This window comes from Acanthochromis polyacanthus, chromosome 14 (genome assembly GCF_021347895.1).
Source record: "Acanthochromis polyacanthus isolate Apoly-LR-REF ecotype Palm Island chromosome 14, KAUST_Apoly_ChrSc, whole genome shotgun sequence".
NCBI lineage: Eukaryota > Metazoa > Chordata > Actinopteri > Pomacentridae > Acanthochromis > Acanthochromis polyacanthus.
The window spans coordinates 8490159-8516957 of NC_067126.1; the positions used below are offsets into that span (position 1 = coordinate 8490159).

The following is a 26799-nucleotide window of genomic DNA, read 5'->3' on the forward strand; positions in this document are numbered from 1 at the left end:
ATTTTGTTAAATTTCCAAGAAAAAACTGCATGATAAGTTGAGAGACTGTGGCAAAGTTAAAAATTTGATGCTTTTGTGAATGTTATTAACCCTGATGTGGATATTTTTTTGGTTAACATTTAAATGAGGCAGGTGAAATGAAGAGATTTTGTTAAAATGTCACAATTTTTAGGCTTAGATTTTGTTAATTTTCCAGGTAAAACTGCATGACAAATTCGGACATTGGTGGAAAATTTGATGATTTTTTTAATGATTTAACTGTTTTGGGGTCTGATAAATACATAACTTGCCTTTTAAAACTACCTGTAGGTTATTTAATCATCAATCAATCAAAATCAGTTTATATGAATCCTTTCTCTTTAACATAACTCATACTGTAATAACGGAGCATCCTGAGATGAAAACAATGCAAAGTTCACGTCTCATTTTGTTTCTCTGCCACACGGGGGGCAATTTTATAATAGAAGCAAGGCAGTTCCAGCAAAAAGTGATCATCACAACCTTGCTGATGAAGTATTTATTCAAAGACTGTTGTTTTAGACTCTACTGGTTTTCATTAATGTACCTAATGACTCTACTTCTAATTGAATATTTAGGCAACACCGACCAGCCGGGATGCAGCGAAAGCAATCAAAAACAGTTCTCAAACAGCTCTCTGTGTCGATGTTCTCCCTCCACTAACAATCAAAGCAGACCAGAATGGGTTCAGACGTTCAAAACACAAGAGCGTCTCTTTGGTGCTTTTGATTTCGAGCTCTCTTTCGTCTATAAATAGACTTCCGTCCATGTCAAAGCGTGACAACAGACAAATCATTAGGTTGTCCTCTCCAACGCAAAGCTGCTCATTTTGAGGAGGAGGAGGAGGAAGATCTCATCTGACAGCCTTATAGTCGCTCGGCTTTATTCTGCGATCAGAAATTCACTTTTTTTCAGAGAATGTCAGATGTTGGCACGTAGCGTAAACACCATATTTGTGTCTGTTAAACAAAGAAGCCTTCGTGAGCTCAAATTTGCCCGGGTTGCTGCGTGCTTTGATTGTCCCCGCAGCAACCAGTAGTTTAGGTGTAATGCAGACAGAAATAACATAAAAAACAAGTCTATATTCAAACTCACCAGCATATTTTCAGTCACCACCTTTTATTATGTTCTTTTCCATACTGCAGTTTTTCTGGCTATAAATGGTTCTAACTAGTGTTTACAACCTTGTGTAAATTACAGCGTTTGTGCTCCGAGTTACTTCAACTGTAGTACGTCTGTGACCTCTGACAGAGACTCTCCAGAGGATAATATACCGACACAGAAACAGAGTGTAGAAACAGGAGGGAACACTCTCCACAAAAAGAAGGGTGCAGTATTTCAAACGCACGGAATAAAAACCATAAAAGTAAAATGCTGAGTTTTACGGCGTGCGGGGCCACGAGCATAAGTCCGAGCGAATGTGACAGGAAGTTGTGTTTATTGAGCATGTGAGGGTGACACTCGCTACCCAGACGGCCTGAGGCGATGCTGAAAAATCCACATTTCCATGACAGAAGATGCACAGCCGAGTGTCAGAGAGGAGCTGCTTCGCACATCTACAGCAAACACAGCTTAGCATTTTGGCTTCTTTGAAGAAAAGCTGAATGTAGAGAAAAGAGGAAAGCGTGAGGCGTGGACTGGGCCTCTTGGTCTGCTGTGGACATCTGCTCACGTTAAGGAGAAAGTAAAAGTTTAACTTGGCTAAACAACACCAATGTGATAATGTAATTATAGCACAATGCTTTCTGGAAAAAGACATGTAAGAAAAGAAGGGTTCAGTTGTGAGATCAGACTAAACTACTTGGTTTGTTTCTCCCTTCCAGTTTGATTCATACGTCCATGCAAATCCACTGGATTGATCACATCAGCATACTGTACTCTCACTGCACACTCAAGCAACACAAGCTCATATGGGGACAAACTGCTCTGCTGCTTTCTACAGCTCCTCAAGTCCCGATTAGACCCTGATGCCTACACAGCAGTTATCGACTGCACTCCCAGCAGAATTAGCCGACTGGACCACAGCCTAAAGCCTGAAGCCTGAAGCCCGGAGCAGCTGTGGGCAGATAAAGCAAGAGAGGAACAACTGAGAGAGAAATCTCCTAGCGAGAGGATACTGACAGGAACATATGGCCATTTAATTGGAAACATGACGGACAAAACACAACCAACCAAGACTCACAAGTTTAAACGGGGGAGGAACAAATTTGCATTTTTTTCAAATCAGTGGCTCGGAGAAAAACTCTGCAGCAGAGTGGGATGCCAAAGCCGTAACTTACCGTGAGGAGTTCTTTCTGGAAAGACTTCCTCTCTTTGCTCTCTGCATTGTTGCAGTCCTCCTTCAGACACTCCAGCACCGACGCAACCCTCTCCGGTTCGCTGTCTAGCTCCGCCCGGCAGAAGTGCGTCAAGGGCAGGTTGATGTATCCAAGAGCATCAGCGAACGCTCGCCAGTTGCCGATGTTCTCCATCAGTATAGTTCTTACGGAGGCATAGATGTATGTGAGAAACTTGCAGGGCTTCAGTATCTGCTCCAGCAGCAGTGAAGTTGTGAGGTCTGGTCCACTGAAGTAAATGGGCTTCACTTTGCCGACCACCAGCACGTTCTTGGCGTGAACAAGTCCCATCTTGCCCTGATAATATCCAATGTACCATTCCTTCGTCCACAACTGACCCTTCAGCTTGATCTTCTCCTCGCTCAGCAGGGCTACAAAGTCTCCTTTTTTGTACTCGAGCAGGTACTGATTTTTTGTTTGTCGGATGACGGTTTTGATCAACTTTCCAAACTTCAGGTTGTTTATTCTCCGGTCCTGGAAAATGGGGTACTTGGTGGCGATGGCGAGAGGAGACAGGACGATCTTGCCGACCTCTTTCTTCTTCAGGAATCGCCGCTGCACCGACGTCTTTGGGCCTGCTTTGGGTGGCGGTGTTGGTGTCTGGACACAAAACTGAGCGAGTATACAATCTTGGTCGTCTTTGACCTGGACTCTGAGGGTGAAGTCAGAAACGTCTTCAGCGTTGCGTGAGGCGATGACATAGACGAGCCTGCTGACTTTGCCTAGTTTGACCTGGAAGCCTCGAACCACTCTGGCCTGCTCGCTGGCCTTCACCTCGTAATTGGCCATGTTGGAATAAACTCCGACTCGGAGGTCCTGCGGTCTGGATAGGACGAACTGGTGTTTGCCCCAAAGCTGCAGGGCAACTGGTGGTGCAGACTGAGCCTGTTTTCCGACCTCACTCACCAGCAGCGTCTTTGGGGCACAATCGTGGCCGAACATCGCCACGACTGTCTTGAAGGACGGGTGGATGTGTTTGGGTCCATAGACTCCTAAGGTGATCTTTTTAACCACTTGCTCCCAAACAGTGGACTCTGGCGCTATGGACTGGGCCTGAGCCACGACGCACACATACATACAGGGTTCGAGGTTATCCAGGCACACCTGAACCGTGTCCCCGTACAGGTACGCCTGAGGAACCGGAGTATAAGGTCCCTCTTTACAGTCACTTCGAACACACAAGACTTCAGTCGTCTGCCTGTTCTCCATTTTAACCACCACAGACACCTTCATCTCCAAGGTGACGGTGGTTTTGGTTTCCATGTTGCTGAGTTTGATCTCCACCACGGGGCTGACAGTGGTGCAGCGGTCGTTGTTGAGCTCCAGTGGCGGGTCGAGCAGAGCTTTAATCGAGATCTGCTGGGTGTCCCCTGGAGCCACGTGGCCTTCGGGTATGTGGATGCTGATATTGGTGTCGGGAAGCTGGACAGCGCCTCCCGAGCTGTCCAGCCGACACACGATGTTAGTCTCCACCGGTTGTGTTTGGCCCCAGCCTGGGTTCTGGCCCAGCGAATCCAAATCGTGGCAAGACCTGGCCAACTTGCGGTGGGTGAGCCATGCTGTCCGGAAATCCTCCCGGCTCTGGAACTGCTCGGGCGCCGGCGCTTTGAGGCCTCCAAAGAAACCAGTGGAGGTCTGAGGGGCGTCGGATTGAGCTTGCAGGATGGACAGCTCAGACAGACTGTAAGAACGCTTGCTTCTAAAAAAGGGGTTGTCCCTGCGCAATGTTGGTCCCACTCCCACAGTGGGACTGAGAGGGTTAAAGTTAAAAACGCCACTGCCGAAACCGTTGATGTCGGCAGTGCTGCTGGTGGAGGTGGGCATCGATGGAGTGAGCGTATCAAACAGGAGGAGGTCGACTGATTTCTCCTTACTGTTCTGATCGAGCGAGCTCTGAGGACCCCCATTTAGGAAAGGGTTTGTAGAGGTATGGTTTGTTGCAAAAGGATTTCCATTTTGGAAGGTGGTTGGTTTCAGAATGACTCCTGCCCACTCGCCTAGAAGGTCCATTTCTTTGGCTGCCTCCTCATTGTCTCCCACTGTGTCAATCATCCCGCTGTCGCTAAAGGACGAGTCTCTGTAGTTGATGGGCTCAACGTAAGCTGCAGGGATGTAACCCATCTCTGTATTGTTGTGGGCATACCACCACTCTCCTCCTGATGAGTCCAGAACATAGAGGCGGTCCCCTTTGGAGAACTTCAGGGTGGTGAAGCTGGATGGGCAGTAGTCCTTAATGGCAACGACCTCCCTGGCAGCGCCGAAGGAGGCGGTCGCATCCAGTCGTAAGGCACTGGGAGAAGGCACTGGAAAAGAGAGAATCAAGTCAGATGTGGATGACATGGTCTACACAGAACATCATATTGTATATCGTTGATAGCATTAAAAATGTGCAGGGTGTTAAGTTTTTGCTTCCTCTTTGCAGTGTCTGTGAGTCAAATCATCACTCAAGCATTTTTACTACAGGGAAACTCAGTGTGAACTTTTAAAATTCGAAAAACAGGACTTTAACCCTCAAAAATTCCCAAATTTGTGAGAAAGGCATCATGTTTAATTTTTAAAAAAATGCCAGAAACACAGCATTTGTCAGCCAGAAACTGTAACAACTGAAAAGATTGTCAGTGGTCCTTGAACTAATCATGTGGGACATTGAGGTCCTTCAACAAAACTGAGTCAAATTTAAGCTTAAAATCATAATATTTGATTACAAATAGTTTACTCCACCTGTCACATTTCAAATTCAGCAAACATAAACCGTTGCCCCAGATCACAACCTATAGAAACTGCTTGGGAAGTTCATAGATATTCATGTCTTGCAAAGTACTGAGCAAACTAAACACAGCTAAAACATACAAATCTGACTCCTACATGTGCAAAACCATTATTTAAATAAGCAAAAACAAAACTGCTGCTTGTGAGGATATCATCATTGATGCCTCATATTGCATCTTTAGGGAAATACAGACAATCCCATGCAGCTACATGCTGTCACAAACAGATGCTGCAGCTGAGTAGAAAACAAGTATCCACTTAATCTACACAGACACGAAAGGACAGAAAGACCTCTCGCTACTTTATGCTGCAGGAATAGGTGGTTCATTTCCAACACTATAACCAAAAGGAAATAGAAGACTTTGAGCTTTATACAATTATTTCTTTTTCTGATTATCCTCACTGATCAGTGGTTTTCTTAGAGCTACAGCTGTTTGGTCCCAATCCTTTGAGTTCCCTTTGCACTGGATGTGTGGAAATGTTCTTACTTCCACTATTAAGCATAGCCATGAGTTCTATTGCTGATTTCCTACGATCATTTAAGAGTTTGTTCCTGGAAGATGATGATTCACTGCTATCCTTCAGGTTTTAATAATGCGTTGGACGATTCTTAACCTGATCTTAGTATTTTCAGAAATCTCCTTAGTTGTTTTCTTTGTGCTTGATGCAGACCAATAATTTAACCCTTCTGAGACATATCAACATCCTTTCCATGACCACAGGATTTGTCTTCTGACATGGTTGTTTAAGAAATGAGAAGCTCCTCACTGCATCAGCTAGGGTTAAATAAGTTGTTGCAGCTGAAACTTATTAATCACTGCAGTAATTATCCAATGGAAGGCTCTTACTTATTGCTTAGCTAAATCCAGGCAGTAACTTCTTTTTTTTGGACCAGGCAGTGTAAATGGCATTGTTTATATTTCCTCACAGATTATGTCTTGTTTTACATCTTGAACCGTAAAGCACTTTGGTCAACCTTGGTTGTTTATTAAATGTGCTATACAAATAAAGTTGACTTGACTTGACTTAAAGCCCTGTTTTTAGGATTTTAACGCTCATATGCGACTGATGCATCAAAACATGTCAAATCACCGCTTTCAAACCCAGCAGTTGAGCTTCAAACCTGCTAAATCTAACCCACAACTGTTCAGATTTTAGAATTGTACTGCAAGAAGTCAACTGAGGAAGTGCATTTTCAGTGTTTCAGTCGCTGACCTTTGACGTCGGTCAGACTGGCTTCTGAAACGCCTTCGCTGAGGTCGATCAGCGTCCCCTCTGACTTGCAGCGAGGCAGCGACGTGTTGTTGTTGTTGGTGGCTCTGATCCGGTGGGCGGCCATGCTGGATTGGTTCAGGCTGCTGTTATGTCCTTTTAGCGAGCGGTGACGTCGGATGTCAACAACCTCCCATCATCTCTGAAAGACACATAGAAAATACCCAGAGTTACTACTAAATACTACTCAGGATGCACAGTTTTCCATTGATGCTTGCTATTTATTTTGTCTTCATGTTGCAAATCAACCAACAAACATCTCTTTATATAGTGAATGTGCATAAATATGTGTGAATGGAGTCTTTGAAATAACTGTGAGTGTTTATATCTCAATGTTCAGAGCAACAGGAGGATCAGAAAATCAATACAAACAGAATAATAAATTAAATTCACGCTGAGTTTCGACTGTTAGACTCGTGGATGCAGACGTGTTAAAGATGTTAGTTTATTTATCTCATTTACCACTAACTGATCCATGATTTCTGCAATTATTAGCACATTAGTAGAAAAAAAATTGAGAGTAGCTGAGTTTACTGCTTTGAAAATGGGAAAAGCAAAGTAGTTTTCAGAACATTCAGAGGAAAAAAACAGCTGCCAATCACTATACATTAACATTAATTAAGATGCACAGCCTGTATTTACGTATATTTACCTGCAAAGCTGTTGGTACAGACCTTAAATACTGGACTACAGCAAATCTTAAACTCTTAATGGTTTAAAATCAGCTAATAAACTGAATTATGACATATAATCATTAACTGATTGACCTCCTGATGTTCTTTATTTTCCTGATCATCAATAAAACCTCTGAAAAGACCAAAACAACCACTTTTGGTTGGTTTTCCTGCAGCACTCAGCTCCAAACTGGCCCTTTTCTGCTGAAGAAAAACTCTCCACTAATGTATAGTTTCATTTTCTAAAAGGTCTCAGCGGATTTGTCAAACTGCTTTCCCAGAGGGAAACAGTGCTTCTGTAGTTTGGCTATTTTCAGCAGAAGATAAATCCACATTTGTTGAGTTTCTGCAGGGTTGAAAAGTCTTTAAAAGCTCTGATTGCAGACCCCTGGAGGAAGATCGTTTTTCTGTCCGGCTGTAGGTTGTAAAATGAGTAATAAAAGGTTTCCTGCGTGTGATTTTAGCAGAAACTAGATGGGAAATCCTCACTGTACCTTCAAAATCCTCTGACTTTATATAAAAGTCTTATTAGTCCATCCAACCGCTCTGCTGCTGTTCCAGGTCCAGATTAAAGGCTTAGTGAATGATACTATTAGGAATAACTGTTAGTCAGGCTCTCTTACAACAAATATTTCTTTTAAAAAGGGGTTTATTGATCTATAAAACATTAGAAAACTGAAGAAAACCCCCAGCAAGACTTCAAACGACAAGTTCATGTCATCAAAAGTCACAAAAATTCCCCAAAAATATTTGATTTATTCCAATGTGAGATTAGAAAAAGCAACAAATTCACACCTTTGAGAAACTGAAAGCAACAAATGTCTATTAGATGACCTGATCTGCTCAAAATTGCTGAAATGTGCTGACAAAAAGTAATATTTAAGTTCTAAATATCAGATTCATGCAACGTTGTCATCGTGGTGTGGAAATATCTACTTTATTTTTAATGACATGATCAAGAAACTGGTGCTAAATTGCATTAACATGATTTTCAGAGCGACAAAGAGGGCATATTTACGTATGTTTATATTTTTAGGACATTTTTCTATTAATGTTTATATTTTAGGACACATTTTAGGATTTTTTTTAACTTATGTTTATATTTTTAGGACAATTTTCTATTGCTGTTTATATTTTAGGACATTTTTGTATGTATGTTTATAATTTTATTACATTTTTGTACTTATGTTAATATTTTAGGACATATTTTTCGGCATATGTTGATATTTTTATGACATTTTCTATTTATGTTTATATTTTAGGACATATTTCTACTTATGTTTATATTTTAGGACATATTTTTCTACCTAAGTTTATGTTTTAGGACATAGTTTTCTAAGGTTCAGGCATATGGATTCTGTAAAACGTCGTGTTACATAAATACAACTGAACTGAAAGTATGTTTATACTTTCACTATGCTATACTACTCATGTTTATCTTATATATTTTTCTGCTGCTTGCACTTCTAGGACTTTAAATGGGGGCAACTGTTAGTAATTTACCTTCAGGATCAATGAAGTATTTGAAATTCTTGCTATGAATTTGAATTTTAGAGTCCTGCTGCAAATATTTCCAGTTCAAAGTGTGCTGCGTCTTCTTTTCTTTGCCATCCTCCACAGAAACACTGAGGTAAATCTGATCTGTCGTTTGCTGTTTCCACTCAGAACATTTTGCACATCTGCAGCAGTATTTCCTGCCATTCGTCGGAGCATCGTTGCCAAGTTTTCACGACGCTTCGCTGTTCGTTCGGTCCCTCACAGTTACTGTACGGACAAATATTTAAAGCACTCTAAACGATGTTAACACAAAGCTTACAGATAATAAGGAGGTGGATGAATTAAATGCAAGCAGCAGATGTGGGTCAGTGGAACGCAGCGGTTTGAGAGATACCAGGCTTTTTACTTCAATCCATAATTCATAGCGGTGGAGGAGTCGCTGCCGTCTGGAGATGGTTTATTACTGACACACTTCTACTGAACCGCAGCAAGGCAACAACTCGGTTCCACCTGATAAACTCTATTTTAGATATTTACTTTACACAATTCCATACCATCAGCAGCTTTAACTGGACAATGAATACCAGTTTCTGCAGAGGAGGGTTGCAACTTTTCATTGTTGATCGTTTTCTCGGTTAATCGATTGCTTGTTTGGTCTATAAAATGTCAGAAATTGGTAAAAAAATGTTAACCAGTGATCGGTAAAGTCCAAGATATTGACCACAAATGTCCCGCTTCATTCACAACCCAAATATTTTCAGTTTACTGTATTGAAAGTTGAGCTGCAATTCATTATTTTCATAGTTAAAAACACTCAAAATACTAAGTTTACAGTCACAGAGGAGGACAGAAAATAGCAAATAGTCACATTTAAGCAGCAGTAATTACAGAATTTAGACTTTATTTTCTTTTTCAAATGTGATACGATAGAAACTTTGCCTGCAACTGATTATTTCCATTGCTAAAAAAACCCAAATATTCAGTTTACTGTCACATAGGAGTACAAAAAATAGCAAATATTCACATTTCAGCAGCTGCAGTTTGAGAAATTAGACTTTATTTTCTTTGCAAAGTTTGGAAAGGTAGAAACTGGGGCTGCAACTTATTATTTCCACTGATAAAACTCTAAAAATATTTAGTTTACCGTCACAGAGGATGAAACAAACTGGAAAATACTCCCATTTAAGAAGCTGCCATAAGAGAATTTAGACTTGATTTTCCTTTTAAAAAGTTAATGGTTGAATGTTGAGCTGCAATTGATCATTTCCATCGTCAAAACTCCAAAATGTTCGGTTTACTGTGACAGAGGAGGACAGAAAATAGCAAATAGTCACATTTAGGAAGCTGCAATCTGACAATTTAGACTTTATTTTTAGTTTTGTTTTAATTATTGATTATTTCAATTGTTAAATCCCACAGAAGAGGACAGAAAATAGCAAATATTCACATCTAAGCAGCTTTTTTCTTGTCAAAATACATTTGTATATTTTTTAATTTAACAGCTAATCGATGCTCTGCTGCAAAGAATCCTATCCACTGAATAAAAGCCACAGATTTTTGTGGAAATTAAAGATACTTACAAATCCAGAAAAGGCTGAATGAAGCTATGTTTAAAGACAGATAACAACATGGTCCATTAAAAACTTGATGTTCTGTCTCTTCTTGTGACATTAACTACATGTTGTTACGTGATTTTAAAAAAAATAATCGATTCAACCACATCAGCTGGCTCTGGTTTAAATTAAGGACATCTCAGAGTGTTTCTTGTTTTCCGACACGCTTCCTCAACTCTTTTGTTCCTCAGTGCTGCAGCCACTTTACAGTTAATGCTGTTGTTCCTGCTGCAAATGAAACATTCACAGACAGAAAAAAAGAGCATCCAGGTTGGAAAAAAACAGTGAGTTCTGCTTTTAAGTGCGTAAAACAAGAAGTCACCACGTTCCAGCTTCCCCCTGATGCATGTTGACATTTAGGACGGAGGAGGAATTATTCCGTTATGCTTTTAAAACTCTTAACAGCCTCGTTCGGTGGAGCTGAATTATTGTTCTGGTGCATAAAAGCTGCAGCATCAGCTCCTTTATAGAGCAGGACTCTGCATAAACCGACGTCCTCACCGGACCAGACAATACTCTATTGTCTGCTATCAGCTTATGATGAATCTGTATCCACTTAAAAGCCGACCGAAACAGAAAAATGCTGTGAAAAGATAAACGCCTGGTAGTCTGACCTCGCATGTAACATTTATTATTCTCATTAAAGCAGTTTTATCGCTCTTTAATAACCAAGTTGGTACGATCCGCTCCACGGAACAATCTGAAATAAAGAGTGTCTTGAAAAGGACCACATTGTTAATAGTTGAAACTTTAACCTGCTGTTAAAAATGGAGGAAAGCTTTAATTTTATACTTTAAATATCATACATTTACTACTTGTGAGTATTTTTGGAGCATCATCCTCTATATATACTGACTTAAAGCTCTGCTGGTGGCCCAAAACATCCAAAACATGTGCAATAAGAATATTTAAAAAACAAACAAACATGTAAACAACATCTTTACAAATTCACTTACATTTTTAGTTGTCACGTCTTTATATTCAGAGGTAAAATCCGGATTTCCTAAGTTCAGCAGACTAATGCCATACAGTACAGAATACTAAGTTCAGTATTGTTTTGCATGCTAAACTCTGCAATACCACTCCGATCCATAATGTCTGGTTTCGTCATTATGCTGATGACTGTCGACTATAAATACCTAACGTCCAATGTACCACGTACACTGGTATCTTGCAGGATGTAGCTCCTGAGTAGAGACAAGTGATTTTGATTAACTATTATGATTTTAAGTTTAGATTTCCTGAAAAAACAGCATGCCAAAGATGAGGAGTTCAATGACAGCTGGAAAGTACAAAATCAGATGTTTATTTTGTGTTTTTACTGTTTCTGGCTCTGATAAATAGTGTAATTTTAGCATTTTTTAAAGATAACTTAACCAGCCAGCAGGTTAAGTAATGAATTATTTAAATTCTGAAAGCCTAGAAAGACTTAAAATTACAATAATCCACTTGGAGACATAAAATATTGAGTAAACAACGCACCATGGAGGCAGATTGTTCATCAATAACACACAGCTTGATGAAGATTATCTCTTTTATCCCATTTCATAGCATTTATTTTGGCTCCGTCAGCCAGTTTTAAACAACTACACAGTCCTACACCGGCATACGTCTGAAATATTGTTTTACTTGATGATCCAGGAGGCCCCCCTTCAGCTCACTGGTTCTTTAGATCTGTGATGTAAGAAATCCTGGAAGTTTGAATCTGTGTTTTTGAGGCTGTCACCAGCACACTGCAGTGTCAGGGTGGAAATGCTTTACTTTGCCAATGATATGTTCTTCTACCACATAAAAAGCACACAATATAGACATGTTAACAAGGTAGAAAACTAGATTTTAACACAGAAAGGGTCTCTAAAAATGGTAAATTGTCAATTAACAGCAATGTCAGCTTCTACAAAAAGAGGATATTTTCTTGGTTTTGTCAAACTGATTATCTTTGGGTTTTCAGACTGTTGGTCTGACAAAACTTGACATCTGAAGACATCAACATGAACTTTAGGAAACTGTAGTGGACACTTTATACCATTTTGTGACTTTTTTTTAGAAGAAATAAATGCTACATGCGGCTGTAATTCAGTTTCTATCCTCTCTCCTACTTGCATATCATTACAAGCTCCTAATTGTTTGGAAGTTTTGTTGCAAACCAACAGAAACCGTTACAATTTTCCAAATCGTCAGGATGGATTACGGATAAATGAGTGTAGAATGAGGCACAATAAATCTGTAATTTTGTACATTGGTTACAAGTTTCCCAATAGAATAAAATTGTGATTCCACATACTGTATTTTTACTATTCATGTTGCAAATTTTAAATTGGCTCCGTCAGCTGGTTTTAAACGACTGCACAGTCCTGCACCAGCATGTGTCTGAAGTATTTTACTGGATGAACCAGGAGGTCCCCCTTCACTTCTCTGCATGAGATTCTTTAGTTTTTCCAAAGCCAAAAGCCTCTAGTGAGCCCGATTCCAGCTCTTAAGCAGCCGGACGATGATGCGAGAGCATCGACAGCTTTAAAACGTACAAGTTCCGCTTCTTCTTTATCTATTATTTCCTTTTCATTTGAACCTTCTTGTTTTACTGCCCACACTCCAGCTACCTTATTAGTTTCCCAGCCGCCTATAAAAACACCTTTAACTGTATGCAAAGGTGCTGCACAAACAGTGTGATTAAAAATTCAGCTATCAGCAGCTTTGATCCCTATCAGGTTTGATAATTCAGCCCCTCCGGAGGCGATCCTGTCACCGCTAACAGGCCGTGTTGGCTCTGTGGGGCGGCATGACGTCTGGATCTCGTCTCTTTTGAAGAAGGCGGGGGAGGAGGAGGGGAGGAAGGTGAGGCAAGGTCAGAAGTAAAACTCTGGGTGGTCTGCAGCGGCGGCAGATATCCAAACCTCAGCGTGACCACCCTGCACTGTTTAACAATGGCGGGTGGGGTCCTTCTGGCATGTAAATCTGAGAAAAAAAGCATAATAAGGAGAAAACTGTGCTATGCAAATCTCCACATGTTGAACAGTAATGAGGCTTTCTCTGCTAACGGCGTGTCGAGAAACCCTCCCTCAGGACGCTTCTAATAACGTTTCTGCAGAGTTTAACCGCTCGGCCGTTAAGCGTCGGCTTTCATAACAGCTAACACAGTTTCGTGTGGTTCATCGGGGGACGAGGAGGAAAGTGTTTGGCTCGGACGCTTTCCTTGACACGAGATAACTGCACAGGAAGTCATCTGAGATCATCGCGGAAACTATTGGTTTTATTAGACCTGGAGCCTGATGGTAGAGACAAATCAGCTAAATCTGGTCCTCAGACGCCTCAAAAAGTGTAAATAAACACCCACAGGATTCCAAGAAAGCTGCAAGAATGAACTGAGCGAGGAAGCTGCTCATTATTGGGGCTCCGAGTCAGATTTCAAAGTCTAAAAGTCCAACTTTACTGACATTTAACTTCCTTTTCACTGATTATGTCCATTTAGGAGGTGTTCTGTCTTACAGCTCCATCCATCTCATCCTTATTTACTGTCATATTTACGGTTCTTATTTTCTGTTTCGGTGTTTAATTGTGTTTCCAGCAACCACGGCAACAGATGTATTTGAATTGTGGAAAAAAATGTGGTTATTTGTAGACTGGAAAACAAACTATAAAGTCACTTTAACATGGATGCAGTGCTCTGTCTGTACGGGGATCCTGCACCAACGGTTACTTTTTTGTTTTGCATGTTGGTTTTTTATGATTAGGTCTGGATAAAATAATACTCCTTTTCGCCTAACAGATACTGTGTCATGGCACTGTTGCAAAAATTCAACCCCTACAGCCCTAAAAAAAAAAAACAGTCTACACACACTAAAATTATACCAAAAGCATCCGTAAAACTGTACACCAGACACCTGTAACTTCAATTAGAGTAATCCATTTTTTTCTGTTTGTTAACCTTCTCCAAAGCCTAGAAAGCCACTCTTAGATGCAGTTATTTATTTCTATTTAGCTTCAATCACAGGGACTGTCGACATCTTGCAGAATAGAACAGATTTCCTTCGTCACGGCACTGTGTACAACAAAATAAAGCCCGTTATTGCATTTACAAAATCAGACGACATCTCTAAAAGTGCATTAAGAAATGTGCAACAAGAGAATACAAACATCTAGCCTAAAAAGCAACGTGTGCAGGAGTATCTATGAAAACAGCGAGATGGGGTATTCTCTTAAAGATGGCTTATTTGGTGTGCTACACACTATAAAAACAGTTATAGCAGTAGATATTGCACATTGCTGATCGCATATGAAAAAACAATGGCTTAAAATAGTGCAAGAGTTACAAACAAAGAGCAGTTTTGTGTAAAAATGTGTAGCTTCACGAAATAAATACAAGGTGCTGAAGGTGGTAGGTGGAGCTTTATCCAGGTTTTGTCAATTTAACAGTGAGTAAATTACATTAGATTGAGTTAAATTGCTAGCAGACACTCAGATCCAGACAGTTCAGATGAGTGTCGGTTCTCACAAGATAATAAAGCAGAATAACGCAGCTTCACTTAACCTTTAAGTTATCCAGCTAACTCAAAACCTGCTCCGTGTCCATTTGTTTGAGTGTATATTGTTACATGAACATCATTAAAAGGCGAATTAAACCCGTCTCCTAACATCTAAATGGCTTCAGCAGTTTGTACCATGAAAATAATCCCCTACTGCCTTTAATCCTAAATACCTATCTAAGTCTCCACAGATTTGGTATTTCTACCATGTTCTCCACTCTCACTGGAGCTCAGCACACCAGCTCACCTACAACTCAAACACTGTAAAGCGTCTACATGTCACTGCAAGTTGTAATACTGGAGCAATTCAGCCAAACATGTTTGACCTGGAAACTGAGTCTTAAGAATGATGAGACAGAAAGCTCTGTCCTGCAAGCTGATTGGTTACTTCAGATTTCTGATGTAAGAAATCCTGGAAGTTTGAAGCTATCATCAGCACACTGCAGTTTCAGGGTGGAAATGCTTTATTTTGCTGATGATATGTTCTTCTACCCCATAAAAACACAATATAGACATGATAGCAAGGTAGAAAACTTGATGTTTACCTGCAGGGGGTCTTTAAAAAACGTAAATTGTCTTTAGAAAGCAACTTTAGCTTCTAAAAAAAGAGGATTTTTTTTGTTTCTGTCGTCTCCTTTGACAGTAAACTGATTATTTGGGGGTTTCAGACTGTTGGTGAGACAAAATTTGACATCTGAAGACATAATTTTGGATCACTCTTTTTTTATTATTTTGTGACTTTTTTGAGAAGAAATAAATGTTGCATGCAGCTGTAGTTCATTTTCTGTTCTTTTTACTCTCATTGTTCTACTTATGTATCATTCCAAGTTCGTATTTGCTAAGAAGTTTTGTTTTGTTGCAAACCAACAGAAATCAATAAATTTTCCAAATCATCAGGCTGGATTTCAGATAAATGAGTGAAATGAGGCACAACATATACAGAATATTATACATAGGTTAAAATGGTGTGGTGTTTAAAGAAACATTTGAATTAAGAGCAGGAGCTCAATTTAAAGTAAACTTCTGATGTTTCCGTGACCCAACCTGCGATATTTGTTCACCAAAAGAAGAGTAATCATCTCTTTAACTACTGCTTGCCTTGCTTGGCTTTTACACTCAAACACATCAAATACATCTTTACAGAGAGAAAAAATGCAATAAACTCTAAATTATTAACACAGAACATTTAACAGGCTTCAGATCGTCCCATAAACTGTAGTGCAGTGGACTGTTGTGCAGACAGTTTGCTCATATCTTGTGTTTGCTGCCCGTCTCTGCAGAGTTGTTTAACGCTACAGATCCGCTGTTAAAGCTCAGCCGGCCTCAGGCTGAATGCAGCAGCAGCAGGAGGAGGAGGGAGGCTCTGCTCTGCTAACTGCTTCTTCAGACTGACAGGATTCTACCAACGCAAAGCCAAGCTATGAATACAAAATCATAATCACGTCTGTCATTCTCCAGCCTAGGGCCCAGGAGGTGGTCATTGTCGACCCGGCAGAGGAACCGTAAGCCGATTTCCACACTCGGATTCACTGCCGCCGCCATGGGAGAACATCCCGGCTTTAAGGACAAGTTAAAGCACTCAGCCTTTCCTTCACGGCCCTGCAGGAGGAAGCGCTCGACCAGGCTGTCATCCGTGCCACTCCTTTCATTCAGCTTCCTGTGGGGTGGACGTCCCTCCGGAAAAGGTTGCCGCCAAATGGTTTTTATTACAGATTCATGGAGAAAAAACACAAAGCTGCCTCTGGACAACTGACAGGACACAGCGGGATGCTCACCTTCATCAAAGTCGCGACGCTAATGTGCTCATGTTAAGCACGTTTAATGTTGTTCACCTTCAAAGTTTAGGGAATTTTCTGTTTGCTAATTAACAGTGAACACAGCTGAGGCTGCAGAGAATCACAGCTCTGCAGGGTTTTTGGTTAAATTCATTATTCATTTGGAAATGGAGCACGCACACCGGGTTTGAGTGTGTTCATAGATGCTAACTGGAGTTTGCTGTTGCCAGTCTATGATTGGTTAACCAGCTGCCAGCCTGATGGTGATTGGTATCAAACAGATGAGCCAAGATGGCCGCCGTGGCAAAGAGAATCTGTCCCATTTCCAAACTGGTCACAATAACATCCAGTTTCATACTATTTCTGTCAAGATGGTGGATTTTTTTTGGTGACTTACAGGAGTTTGCAAAAGGTTTTCTTCTATTTAGGAAGTTGCATAAGTTATTGTATGTTGGTTTGTTGCCTTTAGTTAGATTACCTTGGTCATTTTATGGTTGTTGTTTTGGCCTATATCCAGCCTGAAGTTACGATTTGACTTCTAGCTTCTGTAAATAGTATAAACAAATATCACAACTCCATTACTGAGCTGGAGAAGACTGGTATATTTCACTAAAAATCATCAGGAACCACCTTTCTCTGGTCTCTATAAAACTTCCTGCCAATAAATGTAGCAGTTGGCAATAGCAAAAGAAGTATTCAGATGAGCAAAAGTACCAAAACGGTAGTGATTGGTATCATACTGATGAGCCAAGATGGCTGCTGTGGCGAAGCGAATCGTTCTGTTTGCACCACTTCCCACCTGGTCACACTGGAATCCAGCTTCGTATGAGTAGATTTTTGGTTCCTTATAGGAGTTCATAAGGGTTTTCTTCTATTTAGGAAGTTGCATTAACTGTTGTATGTCGGTTTGTTGCCTTTAGTTAGATCATCTTGGTCATTTTATGGTTGTTGCTTTGACCTATTTCCACCCTGAAGTTAAGATTTGACTCCTCGCTTGTGTAAACAGTATAAATAAATATCACAACTCCACCACTGAAGATCGATATATTTCACTAAACTCATCAGGTATCAACTTTCTTTGGTCTGTAAAAAATGTCCTGCCAATACATCCAACAGTGGAAGAAGTACTCGGATAAGTAAAAGTACCAAAACGGTGATAACTGACATCGGACTGATGACTGCCATGGTGAACAGAATCTGCCTATTTGCACCATTTCCCAACTAGTAACACTGTAATCTAGCTTTGTATTAGTGAATTTTGGGCGACTGATAGGAGCTTGTAGAAGTTTTCTTCTATTTTAGTAGCTAGGAAGTTTCATAAGCTATTGTATGTTGGTTTGTTGCCTTTGGTGAGACCACCTTGGTAATTTAATGGTTATTGTTTTGGTCAAAAGTTACGATTTGACTCTAGCTTCTGTAAATAGTGTAAATAATTATCACAACTCCGCCTCTGAGCTGGAGAAGATCAGTATAATTCACTAAATTCACCAGGAAACGACCTTCTTTGGTCTCTACGAAAATTCCTGCAATTCATCCAGTAGTTGCCAATAGTGGAAGAAATGTGCATGAAGAGCAAGAACTAAAAAAGCAGAGCAAAAAAACAAAAAGTTAAAGTTCTGCATGAAAAATCCTCCTTGAATATGGTCCAAGAGTTCAATTGTTTATCATAAAGCAGCTCCAGTGATTCACAGCTCAACACATCTTAAGTCTTCATCAATAGTAGAAGTATTTAGATTATTTACTACAGTAAAGGTGCCAATAAGCAAAGTAAAAAATACTGCATTACAAGTAAAAGGCCTGCATGACAAATCCTGCTTCAGTTCAAATACACAACAGCTAAATCTTGCTAAAAAAATATTGCAGTGTAAGTTTTAGGTTTTGGTCCTTCTGATATATTATTTGATCTGCCACTATTAGATTATTCAGTGTGTCAGCTGTTGTAACTGCAGTTTAAGCTAATTTATATCCAGTTTTATATTTAGGGACAGAAGACAAATCTGAGGTTCCAAACATGATTAATTCAAAGGAAAAGAAGAAATAACTCAATTCTGATGCCCAAATCTGTCCTCGGTTTCTCTCTTATCTTGATTTTTGGTGAGATATTGGATCATTTGATCATATATTGAAATATGTGAGAAGTTTAAAAGAAAACATCCCTTTTAGATGGAGCTGTTAGAAACTCATAAACCTGAAATGTTAGTTATGTAAGAAGCCACAATGGCTGGAAACTGGTGTAATCTTTAACTGTTTCACTGTGAAAGCTTGTTTTATTATGTACTGTGTCAATTTTGCATCTTCAGAGGAACTAAAGCTGTCAGATAAATGTAGTTTAGTAGGAAGTGAAACATTTCCCTCAAGCTCCTGTAAAAGGTAAACAGGCAGCAGAATTTAGATTTTGTTGCTGGTATGGTTCCAAAATCTTTTTTTTAATTAAATTACTGAGATATTTGAAAATTCTGACACAACTTCAGCTTTTCATTTAGTTTTTCAAGCAAAAGTAGTGAAAAAAACTAACATTTTCTGGTTCTAGCTCCTCGAATGAGTGAATTTACCTTTTTTAAGTTCATCACCTCTCTGTAAACTGAGTAGTTTTAGGGTTTTGGAAAGTTGACCGACTTGAACTTTGAACTAGAGCTGCAACAATCATCCATCCATCCATCCATTCCTTATACACTGCTTTATCCTCACTAGGGTCTTGGGGAGTTCTGGAGCCTATGCAACAATCAACTATTTAATTATTCTTTAACTATTTTGATCAGTTTGAGGACATTTTTAAGGACTGGATATCCACATTTTATGATTCAGACTTCTTAAATGTAAATATTTTACTTGTTTTTCTCCTCTGTGACTGTAAACTCAATAAGAAATTAGTCATTTGGACTTAAGCAAACACTGATGGACATTTTATTTCCCCATTTTCTGACACTATATAGACCAAATTGACCGATTAAGAAAATAATCGATTCTTTTAGCACTCTTCTCAACTGTGATGGACGTGAATTTTGCATTTTTTGACACTGTAACACCCAGAAAAATGCTCCTGCCAGCAGTTAATTTGATAAAACAGTTTGTTTACGTGCGTCTTTAAAGACTTCTTGGTGCATCATGACAGATTTTCCAGCTTCAGGAAACAAATAAATCAGGTTTAGCTGTTGTCTTGAGCGGCTGCGATTAGATTTTTCCTGTTTTTATTGAGTTTGCATCTCAGATTGTGACTTTGCAGCTTCCTGCTCACTCGTCATGTTGACTTTCTGCTCCTGCTTACGTTGAGGGTAGAGTAGACGTTGTGTTGAGGATGAACATTAATGAAGGTCGGGCCATAAAACTGCCTCCCGTACAAGGTCAAAGACATGACAACGGTTTCTCTACAGCTATAAAGCATCCAGAATGCTGCCTCCATATCAGGCCTCGGACCAGCCGGGAGAGTTTAAGGACGACTGCTCCTTAGCAGGAAGTGGCTGAGGAGGAAATGCCTTTGTGATGAGAGACGACCAAAATCTCTGCTGCACTTCCTTCAAAGCGCCGCCTTCCATACGTCTGCTCAAGAAAGATGCTAAAGAGCGGCTGAAGACGCTCACAGATTTATTTTTTAAAAAAACCTCTTTGTTTACCTTCTAACTTTGATGAAAGGTTAAACTGATCCCGTCACATTTATTATGCAGAGCGGTTCAGGGGTTTTGTTGTTTGCAGCTGAGGAGCGACTGCTGCTAAACGAGCTCACAGACCTCGACTCGGCTCGTGAATTTGTGAGATAATGAGAGAAACCCAGATGCTGCGTTCTCAGGCTGCATCCCAGGGAGAGATGGAAGAACGGCAGCAGCCTCTGACTGCCGGGGACTTCAGCGCAAAGAAGCAAAGCTCCAGTATCTCCTAGAGCCCCACAGTGAGGTGGAGCTACACAGCTGAGAACACAACCAGCACAATGTTTCTGAACATCTAGAGACTCATGGCTACACCTTAAAATGTACTAAACACCAAGGTAGCGGCTAAAGATTCACTTTGTTATCCACTAATTTATTACCTCTGGTACATTTAGGCAGTCCAAAGGGAAAGTGCAAGGACAACTCTGCCAGTATTATTCAAAAGAGCTCCAGAATTTCATGCCAAAAAGTGAGTAATCTCTAGTTTTGAGACTGAATTTAATTCAGTTAATGGCATCAAAAAACTCTTCCAACATTAGAAACCCAACAAATCCTTAATACTACATTGTTTTTACTTTAATTTACTTGATAGATCATGATACAACTGTCAGAAATGTTTCTGTATGACTAGAGAGCCACGACTACACCTTAAAATATACTTAAACTGGATAAAGATTCACTTTATCATCCAGTCATTTATTACCTTTAGCAGATTTAGTCAGAAAGTCCAAGGACAACTCTCCCAATATTATTCAAAAGAGCTTCATAATTTCATGCCAAAAAGTGAGTTTTCTCTAGTTTTGAGACCTAACAAACCCAACTAGTTCTTAATACTACAGTGTTTTTACTTGAATCTTTTTGGTAGATCTCGATACGATGGTCACAAATGTTTCTGTACATCTAACAGTCACAACTACACCTTAAATTATACTAAACAGCATTGTTAGCAGCTGATATTCATTCAATTATCGGGTAATTTATTACTTTTTGCACATTTAGTCAAAAAGTTTAGGGCAAACTCTTGCCAAAACTATTAGATAACAACACTTTTCAAATATCTCCAAAAATTGGAGCTAAAACCCATTCGATCTCCAGTTGTTCACACTTCAGACTAAATGTTACTTAATTAATGGCAACAGAAAACTGTTCCAACATTAGAAATCAGCAAATTAGTAAAACTACTGTTTTTACTTGAATCTACCTGGTAGATCACGATCCAACTATCATAAATGTTTCTGAACGTCTACACCAAGATTCACTTCATCATCCAGTCATTTATTACCTTTGGCACATGTAGTCACAAAGTCTCAGTGAAATTTCTCTGTTTTTGAGACTTTAGATTTAGAAATGACTAGATTTGGCAACAGAAAACTGTCCCATCATTAGAAGTCCAATAAATCCTTCAGAGGCTATCAGGTTCAGTTATTACAGCAACACTACAGAGAACTTGCAACCATCAGAAATGTTTCTGTCCATCTGGTGAGTTAAATTTACACCTTAAAAAAAATTTAACAGCAGGGTAGTGGCTAAAGATTCACTCCATTATCCGGTCATTTATTACCTCTGGCGCATTTAGTGAGAAAGGCGAGCTAGGAAAAGCTAAACAAAATAACTTAGATTACTGAAAGTAATCGTTGGTTTTGTCCCTATTGTCACAGCAAAATGTAACTAGAGCCCTTTTCAGACACAGGTTAGGTAATATTGCTGCATCATCATTAAAAGCCCCTGTGGAGACCATTATATGGATCCTAAAGCTGCAGATATATAACAAACTCAGAGGAAATACTCCTAAATAGCTGGAAGCAATAGACTAAACTTTAGTTCATGTTAACATCTTGTGGGAAATAAAACCCAGATTACATTAATGACTGGTAAGAGCCATCGATCTAAGCTGCTGCTGCCTGTTTTCAATGCACTACAGCTGTATTTTTATGAACATCTCAGTTTGGTATAGATAGAAATTGTGGAGCAAAGTGAGTGAAAACAGTATTTGGCTCTCTGTGATGTTGGTTTTGTCCCAATTATTCACACAACTCAAAGCACCGTCACATTTGAGTTGCTGTGAAAGCAAAATCTTACTAAATGCAAACTAGCAAGGTTGTTGTTGCACTTTCTACAGAAAATTATCCGTAATGTTCATTCAGACATGAAGTAAACAGGTTCAGGCGCCGTCACAATGACAAAAAGCTTTCCACATTTAGTTCCTGGTGACAAAAGCACCCCAAACACAAACCTCACACCTGTTCCTACCTGTATTCAGCTATATTTGGTGCCACCAGAACTAACGTTATGATAAAAGACAGACATGTATTGCACTGACATTAAACAAAAACGTGCACTAAGAAGAGTGAGATGAAGGGAACACTGGGCAAAGAACCCAGAGCAACTCTGGGGAAAGTGTGGGCAGGAGAATGAAATGCTTTTTTTTCATTCCAGTTACCTTCCACAGCAGAAATAAATCTCAGGTAAACAGCCTCCTTTTGTTGTTATTTATTATTGCATTCATTCAAACGTCATAGCGCAGGAAACACATCATTACTGTTTTCTTGTGTGAAAATTGCTGCTGTCTTTGCAGGTTTTCAGATGCAGTGAAAATGGAAACAGGAATGAGATAAAGGACTGTCAGTTCCTGAATAGTTCCTGTAACTCGACAGCAAACGTTTGGCTTCTGAAACATCTCAAACGATTATCAGAGGAGCTGTCGATTCCTGTCAACCAGCGGATTCAGTATTTAATCTGTTTGTTGAATGATGCCAGCACAGAGGCAATCTGTCGTTTTAATTGATGGCATTGAAAATGTGTCCACACCAATAGTTTTGAACCAATGCGAGGATATTTAAAGTAATTTAAGTGACTGGAACAAATGTTTTTCTTCCATAACATGACACATTTGTGAATTTTTTTTCCAAAGACCCAAAGCTTTCAAAATAAGGAAGTATTTCAGATGATCATAAAACACAAAACAAAGTCTTAAAGATGCACCGCCAGAAATGTTAAAAACCATCGTTAATGTTGTCTGTTCACTAGTTGGAACACATTTTCAGTATATTTTGTTCTTATGGCGGCTAGAAACATGAAGCTAAAACTCAAAAATAATACAAACTGTTAATTCGTCTGTTTGAAGGAAAATTAATCATTTAGATGAATGTAGTGACTATTTTTCTATCGATTGATCTATCAACCACTTAATCGATGAAATGATTATGAATTTTCCACTGAAAATGGTAAAAAAAAATTATTTAAATTGGAACAAGGTTGTAGAGGTAATTCAGAAAATACAAAAATAATAAACAAAGACTTAAAAAAATTCTATCAAATCCCTTAAGAAATGGAAAAAACTTACAGACCAGTGAAAGCACAGACATTTTAATGTCATTATTATTACTATTTAATGATTACACAGGTTTAACTCGTGTGTTTGGTGAGTGTGTCAGATGAAACCGTGGTTCTAAAATCCAGATTTATAACCATGGTTAGATTTTAGCAGCTCGGAAGTGACGTTTTAGCTACTTTTCCAAACTTGTTCTGTCGTCTGATTATAGAAATATGAAAATATGTAAATGAGAGCAGCTTTATGAAGAATTCAGCTGCATTAAGATACAGAACATGTGAGCACAGAGAGCAGGAGAGAAGTAAACAGATGCATCCGGTGTGTTACACTGCAGTTTTTCGCCATCTAAACTCTGCACTGCTTGCTTTTTATTTGGTGTATTCTGAAGTACTGCAATACTCTCAAAGCCTCGTGTCTTTGGAAAATTGTAAACTGAGGAGAGTTGAACTGCAGCCACAGATTTGCATAAAATATTGATGTTGACGCATTTTCAACATGGCCATCGTTGATTATGACGTCCAAAGACCCAAGAATAACCAACTAATTGGTCACAGCAATCTTCTGTTGCAACTGTAGTACAAACTGGGTTTGTTTTCCATCAAAAACGCGGGTTAAAATTCTTCCACCTTTCAGCTAAGATGTAGAACAAAGCCCTGCTCATGCCGTGTAACCTGCCTGCTTCACATATCATGCGCTGGCTTTGCTCTTTTTCATTATTTCACATTTCTGACCGGCAGCCAGGACTCCTGATCGCCTCAGGTCCGAACCGAGACGAACCAACAAACATGCCGACTAAGAATTTTCAGTGCAGCTCTTCGTTTTTTTTTGTTGTTTTGTTTTGTTTGTTGACTCTCCTGCTGATGACCAGAGGCGAAACACTGAGCATGGTCAGGCGTTCGTGCTGCTGCTGTCAGTCACAGGTACATTAGCCTGAGCACATATTTGCAGACGTTTGCAGTGGGTTCTCTACAGCTGCAGATGTTCATTTTCTTCCTCTTGCAAACGCAACAGGTATTCGGTGTGTTTTTCTTTAGGGGATTTTTTGTGGCGGCTGCAGCCATCGTTCATTCTTTCGCTTCGTAATATAAACACACCGACGTGGAATGGGTCTGCGGGGAAAAAAGTGAGGAAGAATGCGAGGAATGCCGAGCTCCAAATGAAATCATGCATTATTCAAGCGAAGGAGGTGGTAAAAAAAAAAAAAAAACGGGGGAAAAAAAGGAAAAAAAACATCATTCTTTTTACCACAAAAGGGGAGGTTAGAGATCATGTTCAACTGTCATTCTGGGCTTTTATCAGGAAATTCATTGGGCGGCTTTCAGTGTTACCAGTCTTGTCACGAACCGCGAAACAATGGCAATGAACACACACTCACAATGACACACACACACCCCTCCACTCCAACACCCACACAATGACACGCACACACTTCATTCACTTTCCTCAACAAGTCTGCAGCTAACGCAGAGGTGTGCAGCTTGAATCTTTATTACAAACCAGGAAGCAGCACTGACTGAGCGAATCTTTACTTCTTTTTCCCCCATAAGTTCGTCCTGAAGCAGCCTGGCTCGCACTAACTCATATCGGATGCAGCGCAAAGCTCAGCAGCACACATTCCTGCGGGTTTGTTTACTACCGCGGTCATTGCTCATCACTTAAAAATAACTCTTAGATCAGCATCTTTTCCAGTTAAATGACCAGATTCGTAGCAACTGCTGAAACGTCTCCCAAATCCACCGAAAATAACGTTTAGTGGGACAAACACATGCTCGATGCTTTTTTTGGGCTGTTGACACTATAGTCCTGAGAGAGATGATATTTTGTTTGGATGCAGTAGGTTCATAAATAGGAACGCCAGAGCATAACTGTGAAATGTCAGATGCCTAATGTCAAATACGTGGTGCGATCAATAAATTCTGGGACTGTTTCTCCTGCATATAGTAAGTATAAGAACTTATGGGTGTTTTCGTAACAACTGGTCCATTTGCAATTTCTACATGCACCTCAAACTGGAGCACACATCATATTCTGTCTCTAACCAACTTTCATATAGAGATGACCACAGGTGGGTCTGCAGTGACCATCAGGAGAAGAAACAGAAGAATTCATAGCAGAAGAGCTTTAGTTTCCAAAACCAGAGAAGTCAAAATGTTCCACCGTTTGGAGCGATTGGAAAAGAAAAGAGCACGCCATAAGAACCGCCTGAAATTCAACCTCCAATGGAGAAACGAGGATAAAACACAAACAAGCGTCAACATCAGGAACCCCATCCCGACCAAAAACGCAGCAAACATGATCAGCAAAGCGATAAAGGCCCACATCGGAGAGAAAATCAGTACCATGGAAAACAAACTTGAAAAAAATCATTGCACAAATTACAAAGGAATTAAGCAAATTTAAGGAATGCTTCCCTTTGGAACAATTGCTAATCTAATATATAAGAAAATGACAAAATGAGCATAATCAATCTACAGAGATGAAGCACCAGGTACATGCTCTTTGTTTTCTTTAATATTCATGTGGATTTGAACTAACAATTACTCTCCCACGTTCCAACTGTCAAGGCAGGTTATCCATTCATTCAATCCACTATCCTTGTTCACTAAATTCAGCTCCCCGTGATGTCTTCATCTTCCCCAAGATGCAATTGAAATTGAAACTTTGCCACATTTTCATATACTTAAGGATATATCTACGCATAGAGCGCTCAACATGTTTACAGAACTGGTTGTTACAAGCGTTGCAGGAATGCTGGGAGCAGAGTGTCACTGCATACTGAAGATACTTCGACAGTGATTTGTATAATATAATTTTAAAGCTGATATTTGGGGGGGTTCTGGCTTTTGTTTGAATTAAGCAAGATATTAGAAGATGTCACCTTCTGAGAAACAGTCTGTAGATGAATCAGGAGCAAAGAACTGTGAGTTGTGAGTGATTGTAAGCAGCCTAATAGAAGCGAAAAATCATAGTGTTTAAATCCTCAGTTTTCTAGAGTCAGAACACCTTAAGCGAGATGGTTCGGCTTGTTTTCCTCGACTAAACGACTGGTCCTCGTTTACGGTCTGATTCTGTCTCCAGAGACACCTACACTGCGAGTCAGGCTCAAATATTCACTTTTCAGTCACATTTTGTCACTGAGACTTATAAAAAATTATGCCAAAGGTGGCCAAATTTAACTTGGGCATAGGTTAGGATTCTGGATTTTCATACAGATTTTCATAGTCTTTTTGCATACAGGGTCTCCATTACATAGTTTGAGACAAAATAGCTCTGACAAGTTTATTTACCTAAAGCAAAATGTTACACACAGTAAACAACTTAACCAAATTTGTGGGATCTGGGCTATCGAA

General features: G+C 39.7%; 1 protein-coding gene across 2 annotated transcripts in view; it reads right to left on the reverse strand.

Annotated features, from left to right (window-relative positions):
* LOC110957081 (SH3 domain-binding protein 4) overlaps window positions 1-26799 on the reverse strand; it is a 70948-nt gene that overhangs the window by 31094 nt on the left and 13055 nt on the right. For both annotated transcript variants that reach the window (XM_022202927.2, XM_051958829.1), the window contains exons 2-3: window positions 6339-6537; window positions 2298-4657 (exon numbers count right to left, since the gene is read on the reverse strand). In XM_022202927.2, the coding sequence (XP_022058619.1) occupies window positions 2298-4657; window positions 6339-6462 (2484 nt within the window). In that variant the 5' untranslated portion in view covers window positions 6463-6537. The remainder of the gene's footprint in view (window positions 1-2297; window positions 4658-6338; window positions 6538-26799) is intronic.